The 16,344-nt window shown below is 49.9% G+C and overlaps 1 protein-coding gene across 13 annotated transcripts in view; it reads left to right on the forward strand.

Annotated features, from left to right (window-relative positions):
• Positions 1–16,344, forward strand: part of MSI2 (musashi RNA binding protein 2) — a 203,143-nt gene that overhangs the window by 117,150 nt on the left and 69,649 nt on the right. For all 13 annotated transcript variants that reach the window (XM_014255075.2, XM_014255071.2, XM_014255072.2 and 10 more), the window contains one exon: positions 7,113–7,161. In XM_014255075.2, coding sequence (XP_014110550.1) covers positions 7,113–7,161 — 49 coding nt within the window. The remainder of the gene's footprint in view (positions 1–7,112; positions 7,162–16,344) is intronic.

The raw sequence follows: 16,344 nt of genomic DNA on the forward strand, positions 1-16,344 counted from the left end.
CCCTGGCTGCAGCTGGACGTTGGTTCCCTGTGGGACAGGGATGTTCCTCTGGCTCCTGCGCTCTCCCAGCCACGCTCTCGGGCCGGCTCCTGACTCTCTTAGTCCATTTCAGAACTGCAGCACTGGAACCTATTTTCCCATCAAGCTAAGGAGACCCAGGGGAGAGCTGCCTGTGTTGCGGGCAGGGATCGGGCAGGGATTGTTCTGGACAATTAGACCTGGCAGCAGGACTTGATTGCAGAGTAACCCCCGCCCAGGCTGGGCTCTGACCAGGCAGCTTTTCTGTTCCCTAAAAGCACAGCCAGCAAATGCCCTGCAGCTGGGAGAGGAGAGCTGTGGCTCTCCGTTGTCTTCAGCTGGACTTAGTAGTGAAATGCATCCGTGGAGTATCTGGTGTTGCAGGTAACTGGGAGGTGAGGGCCATCTGCCTGTGTCCAAGGGCAGGATGAGCTGCCTCCCGGGATGCTCTGGTCTGAGTCCCATTTTCATGCAGGTACCCCGGTGTCTCTCCCTGGGTGTGTGGGTGTATCCTCCCCTTTGGAGAAATGTCCCTGGCAGTTTATCCACTCCCAACCTTTCTGCTGCTGGAGAGGTTATTGCCTTATGCCACTGGTCTGCCTTTCCCTTCTTCTTATCACCACCTTTTCTGCTGCAGCCCCAGAGGCTGAAGAAAGAACCGTTTTGATGTTTCTGGGTTCTTCCTTGGTTTGGTGGGGTTTTTTGCAAGAACCCGTATTCCCTGTCGGTGTTGTTAGCTAACAGACAAAAAACCAGCTTTCCACAGCAGGTAAAGAAACACTGCAAGAGTCCTCACGTAGTTTATAACTTGATGGGAGCTTTGCTTTCATCAATACTCCATGTTATTAATGCCAGAGAAGGAATTAATGAGAAATTGTCTATGAAGTCATGTTTAATTTGTCCTGCTGTGGAAAGCTGTTTTTTTCCGGAGAGCATTAGTCATTCTTACATCCCCCTTGGTAGAGTAAGCGTTGAGTAACGTGTTCGTGTTTTGCAGGAGCATTTTGAAGTCCAACAGTAGCCACAGTGCTTTTTGGCAAGCATTGGGGATGCTCTTTGCCATGTCACGGCTGGTGAGCAAGCCCTGAGATTAACGTGATTGAATGACTGTTTTAATTTCAGCCCTGATGGAGCAAAATTAGTTACAATGATATGTGTGTGTTGAATAAAATTGTAGTTTTATTAGCTATAATTGCTGAAGAAGACTTTTTAAAGCCTTGACTGCTGGGGGGAAAAATTTGCTAGCACTGGAATTTGTGCTTGCACAGTATGGCATTGATTGTTATCGCGGTGCAGAATCTGTCAGCCCGTGGTTGGGAAATTGTCACCACGGCACACTGGGGAGGGCTCAGCCAGGGACCTCAGCCTGTGTCCCCAGCACCCCAGGGAACACAACCCACATCGTGCCTGGTCCACAGAGGAGGTGAAGCCCTCAGCAGGGAGCTGAGAGCCGGGGCTACCTCAGGAAGCTGGAGTGGCACTCTCAGCCTGGAGATCCCCGCTTCGCTCCCTGGGGCTCTGGGCAGGATGGGATCAGCGGGGTGGGGTGGTGGCAGAGGGACCAGCCACGCTCTGGGTTGGGTCTGGGGTGGTCATCTATGCTGGGACACAGTGCTGAAGGAACCTGGGTGATGGCCAGGGGGACTTGGGCAGGAGACAGGGCTGTGCTGGGAGGAGGGGAGAGTGTGTGACAGAAAGAGGGGGGATAATTTGTTTCTTTGTTTAATTCTGTTGTAATCAAGCCCAGAGGCCTGGTGTGGGGGAGACATTTCAAACTGTCTGCCATGCAATAGGCATTTGTCTTAATTTATGTGGGGGGAGGTTGTAAATCTGCAGGAGCGCGTTCACATGCGCATTTAAAATAACAGCACCTGACAGTTCACTGGCAGCTAAGAGGTTTTTCTGCTTCAGAAAACAAAATATTGGAGGAGTTGTGCAGTGTGGATAAATAATTTGAGGAATTAGACCAGAATATCCAGCACACTTTTCTTAGAAGGGCAGAAGAGGTGATAGACCTGTAAAGTTCATGAGTCAGGGATGGAAGGAGGAGAGGCACAACCAAATTGTGTGGGACTGAAGGTTGTCCTTCAGTAATTCCTTCCCTCCCCAGACCCAGCTGGAATTGCCACTGTTCCATTCCAGTGGCAATTTCCCGGTCTTTTGAATAATCATCATTCCAAACTGGGCCAAGTTGCAGTTGGCAAGGGCCAGTCCTAGGAGACTAGGTATAATGCCATTTGTCTGCCCTTATTCTTCTTTACCTTGAAGGGATGGAGAACATAGTGCCAGATCTGTTTGAGAGTGTGGAAAACAACCCCTCCACCCCAGGGAGACACTTTCAGGGAGCACAGGAACACCTCGACCTACTCTGGATGTGTTGGAAACTCAGGTTTTGGATCAGGAAAAGCCTTCCTGGGCTGGATGAGGTGGCATAAAGGCTGCTGTGTGTCATTTCAGTGTAGTTATGGTGGTTTCATTCTGGAAGTTTTACTCAGTAAACTTGACTCAAATGGAAGAACCAGAACACAGAGCTGGCGTGGTGATGGGTGCTGCTCCTGTGCTCATCCTTGTACAGGAAGGTTGGCTTCACAAGGAGGGCCCATGGGCACCTCTTGGGTCTGTGTCTGTGTGGGCATCATGCGGTTGGAGAGATACAGGATGAGGCTTAAAGTTTTCCAGAAAAAGAAAATGGTTTGGTCCTTCAGCTTTTGGTGGCAGCACAGTGCTCCAGCTCCTGCAGCACCACCCTGCAGATTCTCGTGGAAGCGCTGCTGGGTTTTGCAGGGCACTCAGCCTGTTGGTTACAGTGTGAGTGACTGTGGGCCGTGCTGGGTCTGATCAGCTCCTGCTGTCTCGTGGAAAAGAGGAGTTGAAAATCCCAAAGAGGAAAGTAGGAGGAATGGCTGGAGAATACTGTGTTCTTGTGCTGGGCTAGATCACTTGCATTAAATTCAGAGACTTTCTGAGTACAATTAATAGTCATTTTATTTAGGTCACCCTGGTTTTGTTGCTTTAAATGTATGCCTCCATTAAAGTGGAAGAAAATCAAATACATTTATCTCCGTGGAACCTTTTGTGAACTGGTTGGGCATATTTTAAATAACCCTGGGAACTGTTAGGATTATTAAAGCCTTTGGCTCCTCCAGGTTTTTTTTCTTTCCTCCTATTCTCCCCTATTCCTCCTTCCAGGCAGTGAGTAATGAAGTGGTAGAGCCCTTCCTTTTCTCAGAGCCCCAAGTGGATTGGAAAAAAAAAAGAAGTTAAATAAACTGAAGCCCATTAGTTAGGCTTTATGTAAGAAACTGGGTCTGCATTGGCTGTATGGATGGGCTGTGCTGGGACAGAGGAGTCTGAGGGCCTAAGTGTCCATTTGTAACCAGTGTTCACTGGCAAGTCTTTGTTTTGGTTTTTTTTTCAGTTACCCTAAGTCCTGAGACTGTTCATTTTGTAACTCACTTGGTGCTCAGAATGAGTCCAGAATAATCAGCTCCTGAAAGCCTCCGTATTGAACCGTGCTCCATCTGACAGAGGCTGGGGGCTTGGGTTGCCTGCTGGTGTCTGGGTGCCCTGCATGGAGGTGGCTCAGCCTCCCCATCCTGTGCTGGGGCACCCAGGGCTTTGCTGGGAGCTGAAGTCCTGCCTGGTGGGTGAATTCCATCTTCCAGTCCTGCTTCTAACCCTGGAAAAACCTTCCTTGCCTCTTGTATGCAAAGTGCAAGCTGCATGTTCTGAGCTGAGCCCTGGAAAACTCGCAGTTGAGCATCTCTAAAACCCTGGGCGAGCTGGGCTGGAGGAGGGGGGTACCTTGGGCAGTCACAGCCCCTGAGTGTGCTTGAGTTTCGGCTGCGGGTTGTTGGTTTTTTTCCCTTCCCCTGAAATGGGGATCAATTTGCTTACTACAGGGTTTACTGCCGGTTACCTTGACTGTGTCCCTTATTTCTCCTTGATGAAAACTTGAACAAGCCGCTTGTGTTTGCTTCACAGAGAACCGTGAGAAACGGGCTGTGTGTGTGAGGCAGTGTGGTTTGCTCATTCTATTCAGCCCTTTGTATATTCAAATTCTTCTAGTTTGAGTTCTTGCTGTTCTGCCAGATTTCCATACCATTGATGGGTTTTCTGCATTAATAAGTTTCTCTCCCCCCTCCCTCCCATACCCTCGCCACCTTTTTGCAACTGGTGAAAAGTTTTTCTAAGCGTGCTGCCCTCTCCATATTGATTTTCTTCTCCTGCTTGTCTCACCAGCTCTTAGATGTTTTATTTTGCAAAGCGTTAATAGAATTTTCCTTTTGCCACTGCACTTTATCTATTCAGGAGGTTTCAAGAAGTCTCATTGTGTCACTGGACTATGGAGGAAAGAGGCTATTCTTCTGCTACAATGGCTGCCCTAAAAAATAACGCAGGGTGGGGTAAGCACAGAAAGGGCAGAGACGGAGATAAAATGTTCTGACCTTAGGAAAGAGAAAAGATAACCAATTAGACATTGTTGAAAGGGCACCAGCTGGCTCAAAGAACACCCCACTGATAATTTTTTCTTCAAGGCATACTTGGGCCACGTCTGAACTCGGCTGCGGAGACGCTCCCCCCGTGCAGGTTTCATATGTGGACTGTCAGGGCTGACCCTTTTTCAGGGAGCTGCTGCCCGGCCCTGATCCCAGCAGTTGGTGCTGTTGGAGGGGGGAAGCGCCTGCTCCAGGGTGCCTGTGCTCCTGGGGCCCCAGGAAACCTCCCTCCTGGATTAGCCCCTGCAGCCTGTGCTTGTTACTGCTAATAGGGATTTATTTGCATAAAAAAGATCCCTGCCAAGATCATCATTCCAGTTTGGTACACATGGCACAAAGCCCTGCTTGCCCGGAGGATGGCGTTGCGTGGGACAGGTGGGAGAAGGGAAGGGACTGCAGAGCCCAGTGTGGTCAGGGGCTGTACCCAGAGCCCCTCAGCCCTGCAGTGCTGGGTCTGGTGCTGAGACCAGCCCCTCCTCTGCCCTGGCAGCCCTTGGAGAAGCACAACGAGGCTGCACAGGCAGTTCAGGGCTGTGCTGCTGCTGAGACATGGCCATGCTGGAGCATGTCTGCTCTCCCTAACCAGCACAGCAGCCTTTTTGAAGTCCCCAGTAACGTCCTTGCAGTAGGAGGTGTCATTTTTGGCAGGACATGTGGGTCCAGCCTGGAGAGCCTGCACGCAGGGTCGGGGGACAGGGACCTCCCTGGGCTGCTGGGTCTGTGCTCCTGCACATCCAAGAGCTCTCAGGGCTCTGGGATGGGAATGGAGGGAGAAAAATTCCATATCAAACCTTCTGCAGCAGGGACTGAGTGGGGACAGAGTGTCCCCCTGGTGTAGGAAACCAGGAGGCACTGGGAGCTGCGATGCCCCAGGACACAGCAGCAGGTGCAATGTGTAATTTTTGGTTCCAGTGAGGCCAAGACCTGTGAGAATGAAAAATAAAGATTGCTGAGCAAACATAACCCTGGGGCAGAGATAAGCAGCGTGCAGGGTGAAGGGCAGCCTGGTCCTTATCTGCCTCTTGGTATTGCTCATCCTGGTGAGTTTTCCCCCTTGGAGGGAAGACAGACAGCAGGACAAACAGCTCCGTGCTTAATGCAGTTTGTGTTTTGCAGTGCATCAGCATCTTCAGGTCTCAGTCAAGATGGGTATCAGAAGACCTGCAGTTCTGCACTGTCTCAGGCCATTGCTAGCACTTTCTGCAAACCATTTTGACTAAAAAAGTTAAGAACCACTTAAGCAGAGACAGGTTTTCAGATAATTTTAGGCATCATGTAAGATTTTGCTGCACTTTATTTTTTTCTATCTCCTGGAACATACTACAGTCCTTCAGAGCCTCAGGAGATTCAACTTGTGTTCTCACCACCTTCCCAAACTCTCCCCAACTAAGGCTGAGAAATTTTTCACAGACATAGGCTCTGTCACAGACATCCATTTATCTGCTGCCTAAGAGGACATTTGGGGGGACAGGTAGACCCTTTGGTGGCACTGTGTGAGATGAAGAGACCATGTAACTGCATTGTAAATCACTTAGCTAAAATAAATGATTTATAGAAAGACAGAATAGAAGCACAGGGAAGTACAGGAAGAATTACTGGAGGGAAAAAAAAAATCCCAAAACCTCAAACAAACAAAACAAACAAAAAATCCCAAAGCCACACCCCAGACAAACAGAAGAGTCCTTTAGAGGATAAAACATTTTCTTTAAAGTTCTTCTCCCTTCCTGTAGCACCTTCTATAATTCAATATTACAGGTTTTCATCATCCCTCAGTTTACAACAGGGAATTGCAAGTCTGTAATTTCATCTCAGAGCTTGCCCAGGATGTGTCCAGTGGCAAACAGGACCCACCTGCCTCCACTCCTGCAGCCTCAGAACAGCAGCTCAAGGTGTGATAGTGCTGGGAAATCAACCCCAGCACAACATCCTTGTGCAGTAAGTGCAAAATTTTAGGTGTGGCTGCACAGATTAAATGGAGGTGGAATAAATCATGCAAATCCTAATGAAAGTTGAAAGCAATTTGGTTGCACTTCAATACGTTTCATCAGTCATCTCTCTTCTGAAGTGGAAATGCCGAGCCTGATGCGAATTAAAGTTTCGCCCTCCCCCCTCTCCCCTCTTTCCTCCAGCTTTTCAAAAGCCCTTTTGAAAACCTCTGAATACCTTTCTTGGCTGACCAGATTCTACCCTGCTCATACCTCTTTCAACCTAATTCTCAGCCAAGACAGTGACTCCAATTTGGAGAAGTCATGGGTTTGATTTGCATCCCCACTTCCTCCCTTGGCCCTTCCTGGTCTCCATGAAAGGAAGATGAGGCGCGGCCAGGGATGGATGTGAAGTGGAAGAGTTGCTGAGATGGCTGTTTAGGGCCAGCACTTTAAGTGGTCACTTTCCTGCTTCAGGATCAGATGTCAGACAGGGCAGGGAGAGGGAGAAAGCAACAGGTTTCCAAAAGGAGAAGCTGCCTCTGGCCAAAACCAAGGAGTTCTGCTCTGTCCAGGCTGCTCCTGCCCGTGTCCCCTCTCCCTGGTGTGTGTGGTGTGTCTGAGTTGCCAGCGTGTGTTAAAGCACAACTCTCCCCTCTTTGTCTTGCAGGTAGAGGATGCCATGCTAATGTTTGACAAGACGACCAACAGGCATAGAGGTAAGAGGGACTGGGAGCTCTGACCTCAGAGTGTGTGGGGAGCATGGGGGAGCAAAAAACAGATTCAGTGAGATGAGCTGGTGGCTAAATCCATGGCACTAAATCCCCTGTCCTGCAGGGAGCAGAGGAGGGGCTGGTTGGCATGGAATGCCCCAGGCACCTGGATTTTCTTGTTAGAAGTGACTTTCCTGGTCAATCTAATGACCTTTCTTTGGAAGGACCATGGTCAGGCTCCCTGGAGAGAGTAAATCCCATGGAGCTGGATGTGCTGAGGTTGCCGGGAAGCAGCGGGTTGTACTGAGGTGGCTGGCATCAGTTAAGCTGGGCATAAATCCAGTTAAACTGAAATACCAGGAAATGAAGGTGCTAAACCCTTCACTGGGATTGCTGGAGTTCTGAAGCTGAGTGTGGGCTGCTCATCCCCCCAGCAGTGGTAGCTCAGAACAAGCAGGATCTCCAGAAGAGGAATTTCCCTGCACATATTTCACGAGGGAGATGAGGTTTCATTGTTGCTTGCACAGGTCTGTGAGGAGGCGCTGAGGGTTATTTTCTCTGTTAGGCCATTTCTTTCAGTGAAAATAAACGATGCTGCCCTGTCTCTGGGAGAGCTGCTCCCGTTCCTGCTGTATTCCCCTGGGCCCCAGTCCCAGGGCCCCGCTCCCTGCCGTGCCAGGGAGGTGGATTCTGTGCCATGGTTCCAGAGGCAGCGCCTGGCTCCAGGCCCGGCTCGATCTTGTCCCAGGCATGAAGGTGTTGGCTGCTCTCAGTGGTTTGGGGAGGCTGCCAGGGTTGGGAAGGAGCCTGTGCCCATCGGGGGGAGGGAGGGGCAGCCCTCCCCACTCCCTTTCATCTCTGCACAGGGTCTGAACCACTCAGTGCTCTGGAGTTTGGTGTAACAAGAAGCTCGGGGTGAGCAGACGGCTGGGTGAGTCAGGCAAGCATCCGGGAGAGCATTCGCTCCCTCTCCCTCCAGCAGCTCCCCCCCAGGCACTGACTCCTGTCCCAAGTCAGAGATTGTAGTACCCTGGCAAGTTCAGCAGCAGCAAGCAAAAGACTTCCTCAGGAAGATCAGCTCTTGAGCCAGGGAAGGTGTGTGAACAGCCAGTGGCTTTCCAGGGACCTGTCCAAAGCTCTTGCTTAGGTTGGGAAGTTCAATCCCTGACAACGTCCTTTTATATCCAGGGAATTTTCCACCCTTCCCCACACAACCACCCTTAAATGGGCCATAAATACTCTTCTTCATTCAGGATCTTGGCACTTTGTTTGTTGCATTTAAAAGCTGCCTGATGTGCAGCTTTGGTGCTGGACACAAGGGCCCCATGGCCCTGTGGTCTGGGGACAAGGAGAAAGGGGGGGCTGTGGTCCCAGCAAGGCATGTCCTCGGCAGATTTGGCCTCTGACACAGGTGGAGATTGTCTGCATTTGCTGAAATGTCCCAAATCCTGGAGCTGGATTCCCATCTGTGCCTGCAGTGAGCTCTGTTCTGCCCACTGAGCTCCCTGTGGTCTCAAGATCCCTTGTGCCTGCCCTGCCTGTGCTCTGCTGCCAGGGAGGGCAGGAGGCTCTGCAGGGACACTGAAGCAGAGCAGGGCTGTGTGAGCCCTTCCTGTGCTTCCTGCAGGATGCTTGTCTGGTGTTCCTCAAGGTGACCCCTGCAGTGTCCCTGCCGTGGCTCTGTGCTGCTGTAAGCACTTCCCGAGGCGGGAGGCCACGGCAAGTGTCGGTGCCTGTGCTCTGCCGGTGCTGAGCTCTGCTCTAGCAGCCCTGCTTCAGCGTTTCTGTGCTCTTTGGGGAGGCTGCAGGATTGAGCCTGGGTAATGAGCCCCGCAGGATGGATTCCTTGTCCAAAAGCATCTTTCCACTGAATTACTAGGAGTAAAGGTCTGCTGAAGATGAGGGCTGCAGCTCTGGAGGGCACCTTCGTTGCCATGAAACATTTTGGGTTTTCCACAAAGGGCTTTTTTTCCACACTATGTGTGTTGAAGATGAGAGGCAACAGGTCATCCTTTTTTTCCCCCTGCAATTCTGTGAATTTATATCATTGGCTAATTTTTTTAAAAAGCTTGTTTTTCCTACACGCAAGCCATGACATTTTGCTCTGCATTAGCATCCCAGTGTAAGCTTGTGGATGGGATCTAAGTTGGGAGGACCTAAAAGCCCCAGAGGACCAAAAGCAGGCTCCAAACGCCAGTGGGTGGAGGTGATGTTACCCCACAACCTCCCCTGTGCTCCATGGAGTCCTCTGCACCCAGGTCTGTCACCCTGGGGACAGGCTGGGCTGGAGTCCCTCTCCTGGCGAAGGAAGGAGTTCTCTGGCACGCAGGAGGCTCAGCTCTGTTTGGGAGGCTGTATCCCAGGAAACAGGCTTACCCATTGCAGGGTGAAGGGCAGTGCTGCTTGTTGGCTGGGATTTGCCAAAATTCCCGCGAGCAGGGAAGCCGGGCCGGTGCCGAGGGGCTGCACAGCTGCCAAAGGACAGAGAGGCTCAGCTCCAGGCCCTTGCCCCTGCCAAGTACAGGTGGAAGGAAAAATCAAGTGTAAAAGGCAGGGTAAGAGTCCTCTTCATCTTCACACTTAAATTTGTCCAGCTTTTTGTGGCATTTTTTCCTGCTCTGTGCAGGTAGCTAGTGCTAATCAGCCTAATGAACTGGCTCAGGGCTGTGGTGATGAAGTGAGTTCTGCCGCCTCAACCGCCGATAAAATCACCCCAGATTTTACAAATTGTGACACTCTGATTGTGTTGGAAGCGTGTTTAAAATGCGGTAGCGTGCAGCAACAGTGTTAATGGCAATTCTTAAAACCACTTGTGGGTTGCAATCTGTATCTTCAAATTAGCCACGGGAAAGAGAAATGGCAGATAAAATATCCACTGTGGTTTGCTGTCGTTAGTCTATGCCTGGAATAATCATTGTGGGCATGGAAAGGGAAAAGGATTAAAATTCACTCCCTACTGCTAGAAGGCGAGATAAATTTCCTTGCAAGAAAATTGAGAGCGTTTGTTGACATAATTCTGGCACGTGTGTGTTGCTCCTGCGTGTGTCTGTACACACTCCTGTGTGTCTGTAACCCGCCTGCTCCAGCACTGCTTGGTGGAAATGCAGGGATTGAGCCAGGCAGAGCAACAGGGATTTTCTGTTGCAATTCTCTGCAAAACTGCTCACCCTGGCTTGAAAACCCCACCCAAGATAGAACTTCGTGCCTGGCATGGAGCACTTCGCCTCTGTGGTGGACTTGATCTTGGAGGTCTTTTCCAACCTTAATGATTCTATGATTCTGTAACCTTAAAAATGCCATCAGGCCAGTCATGCTGTGGGTATTTTAATGTCCAGCTATTCCTGGATGTTCTCTAAGGAAAATAAGACTCAGCTCTTGCATTTTGTGCTGTTTAGCCATATTAAAGGCAGGCTGCAAAATCTGTGTTTAATTGGAGTATTTTTGGTGTATTGTAGGCAAGATAACCCTAGAATCACTGGGATATCTCCTACCAAGAGTTCCTCTGGCTGTGACAGTGGGCACACAAAGAACCAGCACTTGATAAACAAATATCCCTGGGTCAGCTTGTTTAGGTGCCATTTATTTTTTTTTAAAGAAAGTGCTTGTGATCCTCTATTTCTGTACTACTGTATTCCTGCAGTCTTCTAAAAACCACACACAAAAGTTCTCCCAACATTCTGGCAGATCACTTCTGTCACTTTCTTCACTGCCTAAAATTTCATAAAGCTGAAAATTGCTGGGTCAATCTTGAAAGGATTCAATAATTGGAAAGAAAGAAAAAGAAAAAGAGGGTGGTGTTATTTTGTTACCCTTGCAAAGTGCAGATAAAATCTGGAGTTCAGCATTAGTTATTGATCTTTGGGGGTGGAGGGAGCCTGGCAAGGATGATGATGTCCTTCTAACTTCATTATGGAGAGGAGCTCCAGGAAGCATTTCAATGTGCTGGGGTGGGGGCTGTGCCCTTGGGCTGTGCTCCTGCACACAGGGAGGGTTTGTTGTTTCCAGCAAAGCTCAGAAAAAGCACCGGACACAGCAGGCTTTGAGGAGGAAGAGGGAGGAAGGGACAGTTGGATCAATCAAGGGGTGCAAGAGTGGGCTGTCCTGAGCTGATCCCAGCATGAGGTAGAGGTAAGCCAGGAGAAGGGGGTACAGTGGTTCCTCATCTCAGTGGGATGCTCTTGGTCCCAGCCCTGGGTGATCCCTGCCCAGCCTGTGCCCGTGGGTGTCTGCAGCCTTCAGCCACTCCAGAAACTGTCCAGGACCTGCATCACAACGGTCCCATGCCTTGGACTCCCAAAAAACCTAAGATTTTTGAGTGAGTGAATCCCCCAAGCTGTAATTGCAGGTTTTGTGTGTAATACTGTATGTTTTTCAAAGCTGTCCAGCCCCCCTGAGTTATTTTTATATCAATTAACCCTTTTGCACAGTTAAGGGTGGCAGCAGAGAGAGGAGGGAAGTGACAGCATGTGACTGGGACTCCTTTTATCTTAAAACTAAACAAAATAAAAGCGAGGCAGGCTGTCTGCGAGGTACAGCCAACATCCTCCGTGTTAGGGGTTAAAACACCTCCAGGGACAGACCTGATTGTGGCAGAGCTCTGCAGTCACCTGGGCTTTTGAGCTGTTGCAGAGTTCTCCTGTTCCCTGTGCTTGTGAGGAGGGTGCCCAGGCAGGGGCTGGGTGGCACCTTGGTCTGTCTGGGGCTGGATGGTGGCTGAGCATCCCTTTGGCTCCCAGGCCCTTGCAGGGGGCACCAGGACACTGCTGGCACCTTCATGTGGCATCGTGGACGCTGCTGTGCCCGAGGCTGGGGGCTGATGTGAACCCACAGAACTCAGATGGGAAGGTTGGTGCCCCCCCATCCCACCAAAACCACTCCCCAGAGCACAGGGGCTCTCCCATCCTTGCCACGGGCTCTGCTCTCAGGGAGGAAGGTGAGGGTCAAGCTTCATGTCTGTGCCGTGTCCATCCAGCAGATTTCAGTGTGTGAAAGCAATTGTCCAGGTGGAAGCAGTTGGCATAATGGTTGTGTTTATTGGGAGAGCCAGGAGTGATGCTGTTTGAGAGATATCGGCTGTGCCTGGGCAAAGGAGGCTTTTCTGAGGAGAAAAATAGCCTTTTGTGTTCTGTCCGGCTGCCAAAACCTCAGTTCTGGAGCCGATCTCTGAAGTTATAATTGACATTTTTATAGATGAGATATAAATATAATTAAGTCACTGCAATTATTTGTTTATCGCCATCTCCCTCAAGTTAGGCAAGGTCATGTGCACTTAAAAATACATCCCCGGGCAGTTTTGAGAAAAGAGTATTTAAAATGTATAGAAATAATTGCCTAATTTGGTCATTTTGAGTGTAGCTTTTCTTGGCAGCAGCCTGGCTATAGCACCGAGCACCCTTGGAACTGCTTGGAAGGAGCCTTCCCTCAGCCCACAGATTGTGCTTTTTAGGAGGACGGGGCTGAGGGAGAGCTGCTCCAGCAGGTCTGACCCACAGATCTGGGGAAAGCATCCACAGACACGGCAATGATGCTTTTCTAAAACATAAATTGCTTTAAGGGCTTTGGATGAAAAGTGTGACATAAGCTATAAATGGAGGCAGTGTTATTGTTATTGCTTTCCGAGATGAGACGAGCTTTTATTCCCCTGTCAGCTGTATCACTTCATAAATGGGACTCCAGAGAGTGCGGTTGTTTTGCGGGAAGCGCTGGCTCCACACCGCTCCCTCCCCGTGAAATCCATCCCAGGGACCTGGGGCTGGCAACGGAGTGATTTAACCCTTGGTGACAGAGCTGAGGAGTGTTTGTCTTCTCCAGGGGATATGGGGAGCAGTAACTGCACACAGGGGGTTTGGACAGATTTTTAAGCAAATATTTGCTTCTAAACTTCACGCGAGGGCTGCGAACATTCATTAGTTAATATTATTTACCATTTACACACCTATCAGTGAACACCATCAGTCACACCTGTCTGTTTGGATTGCAGCAGTGACATGTGCCATGTTAATATTTTATATGTGTGTTTTTAATATTACATCCCTGCTTATAAATATTAATTTCTTAAACACATTAACAGCTGCAACGCTGCAGAGCATCACTGACATCTCTGCTCTGTGTCACCAGTTCTCCTCCAGACTGGGGGATCCAACGTGGGAGCCGGGACGGCAGCAGCATGAGGAGAGCTGCTCTGCTCTCTGGGCTGGGGGCCAATATTCTTCCCAGTGTTCCCATTTGGCACCAGTTTGTCCTACTTAGGCTCTCATTAGGTGGTGGGGACTGTGAGCATCCCCCTGGGGCAGGGTGATGGCTGCTCTGGGGCAGTGCCGTGCCCGTGGCTCACTCAGCTCTGTCCTGCTCCCCACTTCGGTGTTAATAAACACAAAACAAAAAGGAAAAGCTGCCAGTTCTTGGATCCAGCTCCCTTGTCTTTTAATTTCCTGGCCGGTACCTGTCTCTGCTGCATCGGGGCACCTGACGTGAAGTGTAAAAATAAACAGAGTCAGGCCGGTGTGAGCCCCGCATCCCGGCGGACTCCGGTTCGGAATAGCAAATCAGGCTCCTGGCCACGCTTTTCCAGGCGATTATGGAACGTCTCAAGTGGTTACCGTCATCCTGCCCCTGGCCTCACACTGGATAATGCCACCTGAGGCTTGCAATAATTGCCCAGCTCTGTACTGACTGTCAGACCTTATTGCTTAATTCTGTACCCGTAATGAAAATTCCATCCAGAGACGAGCGAGCAGCTGCCCTGGCTGGGATGCACCCAAGGAAGAGATATCTGTGGGTGCTTTCTCTGAAGAAGGGGAGAGGCTCCACTTGCAGCAGCACTCAGGAAGGGGGCTGGCACTTTTTGTTCTGTTGTTTAGCAAACAAACTGCAGTAGTAATACTAACTAGGAAAAAACGTCCCTCCTGTAAACCTCCAGTAAAGGCTGCAAACTCAGCCCAGCACTTAGTTTGGAACCCTCGGTATCAGAGACTTCACATTAAATATCAACTTTAAAGTACATTGTAAAGGACAGTCAGGTTGTACACTCATTTGTATCTTGTCTTCATGGCCAGTATGGGTGAAGAAATCACTTAATTCCCTGTGCCCTGAACGAGAGCCCTGTGCAGCCTGACCTTTCTGGCCTGGATTTATCCAGCATCCTTTCAATCAGCCCTTGTACAAGTTGAGAAGGTGGTGGCTGAAGGGCTCAGTCCCTTCAGTCCCTGGTGCTCGCCCTCCCCAGGATGGAACAGCTCAGGAAGGAGCCTCAGAGCCAGAGAGCTCAGCTGTCAGGGGAAGTGCAGCATCTTCTGAGGCACCTGTGCACAGGAGATCTGAACCAGAGTGCCAGTTGAGCTTTCTGGGGTGCAGTAAAGGATGGGTTTGCAGATGTGAGTCTGATGCCCTGATGCCTCGGCTGGGAAAGCAGAGACACAGAGATGGGAGACAGCAGTGCTGCTCTTGCAGCTGCCTGTGGTGTCCAGGGCAGGATCACGAGCAGGAAAAGGGCATTTCCTTCCTGTGAAACTGCGGTTCGTGGTCTCTGTCTTGAAGAGAAAAACCTTCATTCACTTAGTCCTGAAGTGCATCAATAATGCAGCTAAACCACAGTTGTACTGGAGAGGGCAGAGGAAATCAACACAGCCTCACTGGTCTCTGAAAGGTTCTTCAGTAAACATAAAGTGAGGGTTGTGCAAATATTTCTGAAGTTTTCTAAATGATGGTCATAGTTCTGTCACACTTGCAGGGGGTGAGCTTGTGTTAGAGACACCACGTTGTGTGCCCAGCTGAGGCTGCCTTGAGGAGTGAGGTCATTCATTACGAGCTCAGTTTGCCTTCTCACTGTCACTGCCAAGCAGCCAGCTTGAGTGACAGAGAAATTAGCAGAAATTCTGATGATCTCTGAGCAGAAAGAAACCCTAAAAGCCACAAATAAGTTCTTGCTTATGAATCCACCCAGCTGATGAAACCCAACCCCTTTTGCTTCCTAAATGCAGGAGCCAAGTGATTAGCAGGGAGCACTCTGAGCCTTGTGGGACTGTTTGGAAATGTTAATTGAGGAAAGGCCAAAAACGGGAGGAGAACAAAATGCAACATTTCCATAGACGGGCAGTCTGCATACAACAGGCAGAATTAAAATCAGCGTGGTGACCTTGAGAAGAGAGGCAGCTCCTCGCAGCGTGCCCAAAAATGTGATATGAAAACAGGGAGAGACGCTGCCTCGCTCCCTCCCTGGTGTGTTGGCTCCTTCTCCCAGTGGATCACAGGGAGCAGACTGGGCAAGTCCTCTCCAATGTGCACGGGGGGAGCTTTTGTTTTTCACACACCTGTGCTTTCTGTTGGTTGGGTTTGATAATGAATCTTGTGGAGCCCTTGCAGTGAAGGTGAGGAGGATGCTGCAGAAAAGGGGCTGGTTTGTCACCCTGGAATGGCCTCTGTCAGCTGTGCCCAGGCCCTGGTGCTGCTGAAGCCTGTAATTGTACAAGGTCATTGCCATATGTAAAAGGCTCCTGGTGATCTGTTTAAACAGATAACACATCCCCTATCCCCTAAATCTTGAGATTCAGCAGAAACAGAGGTTACAAGGATAATGCTGGTAACGAAGCTTTTGCTCCTGAGCCTCCGTCAGAGCAGGCTCCACCACTTGCTCTGCCCATCCTCACATCCTTGGCTGGTTCTGTTTCTGGACATTTAAGTGTTGGGAATCTGGGGGGGATGCTGATCCAAGCTGTAGGTGCACCTGGGCAGGTACCTGAACATGAGCTCAGGTGTGTGTCCCCTCCCTGGGGAGCAGCAATTGCTCCCAGGGTTGTTTGTGCAAGGCAAAAGCTCCAAGTGGCTGCTGCCGAAGGAGAACTTGTCAGGGAGGTGGAAATGGAAGATTTCTTTAATTAGTTTGATTAAATGTCCTGGCACGGAGTGATTTTGCTTATCCTGTATGTTTTTTGTATATATAAGCTGAAGTAAGAACATCTGGCACTTTTTTCACTGGATCCGATAGAATAAGTTGAAAAATGGCTTCTTTCAGAAAACTGCAGGTCGGCACATTTGGGTTGTGGGTTTTATCTTTTTAATTTATTGAGTGTTTTCTGGACCAGAAAACTACCTTCAGCCAGAGTAGTAATTCACAGATTGCTCCCCATGTTAAAACACCTTCCCAGTTCTGAGAGCTTCCTGAATTCTCTGCTGTGGGAGGAATCAGGAGTG

This window comes from Pseudopodoces humilis, chromosome 23 (genome assembly GCF_049639895.1).
Source record: "Pseudopodoces humilis isolate 2021_Gansu_Grassland_sample_001 chromosome 23, ASM4963989v1, whole genome shotgun sequence".
In the NCBI taxonomy this organism is placed as follows: Eukaryota; Metazoa; Chordata; class Aves; order Passeriformes; family Paridae; genus Pseudopodoces; species Pseudopodoces humilis.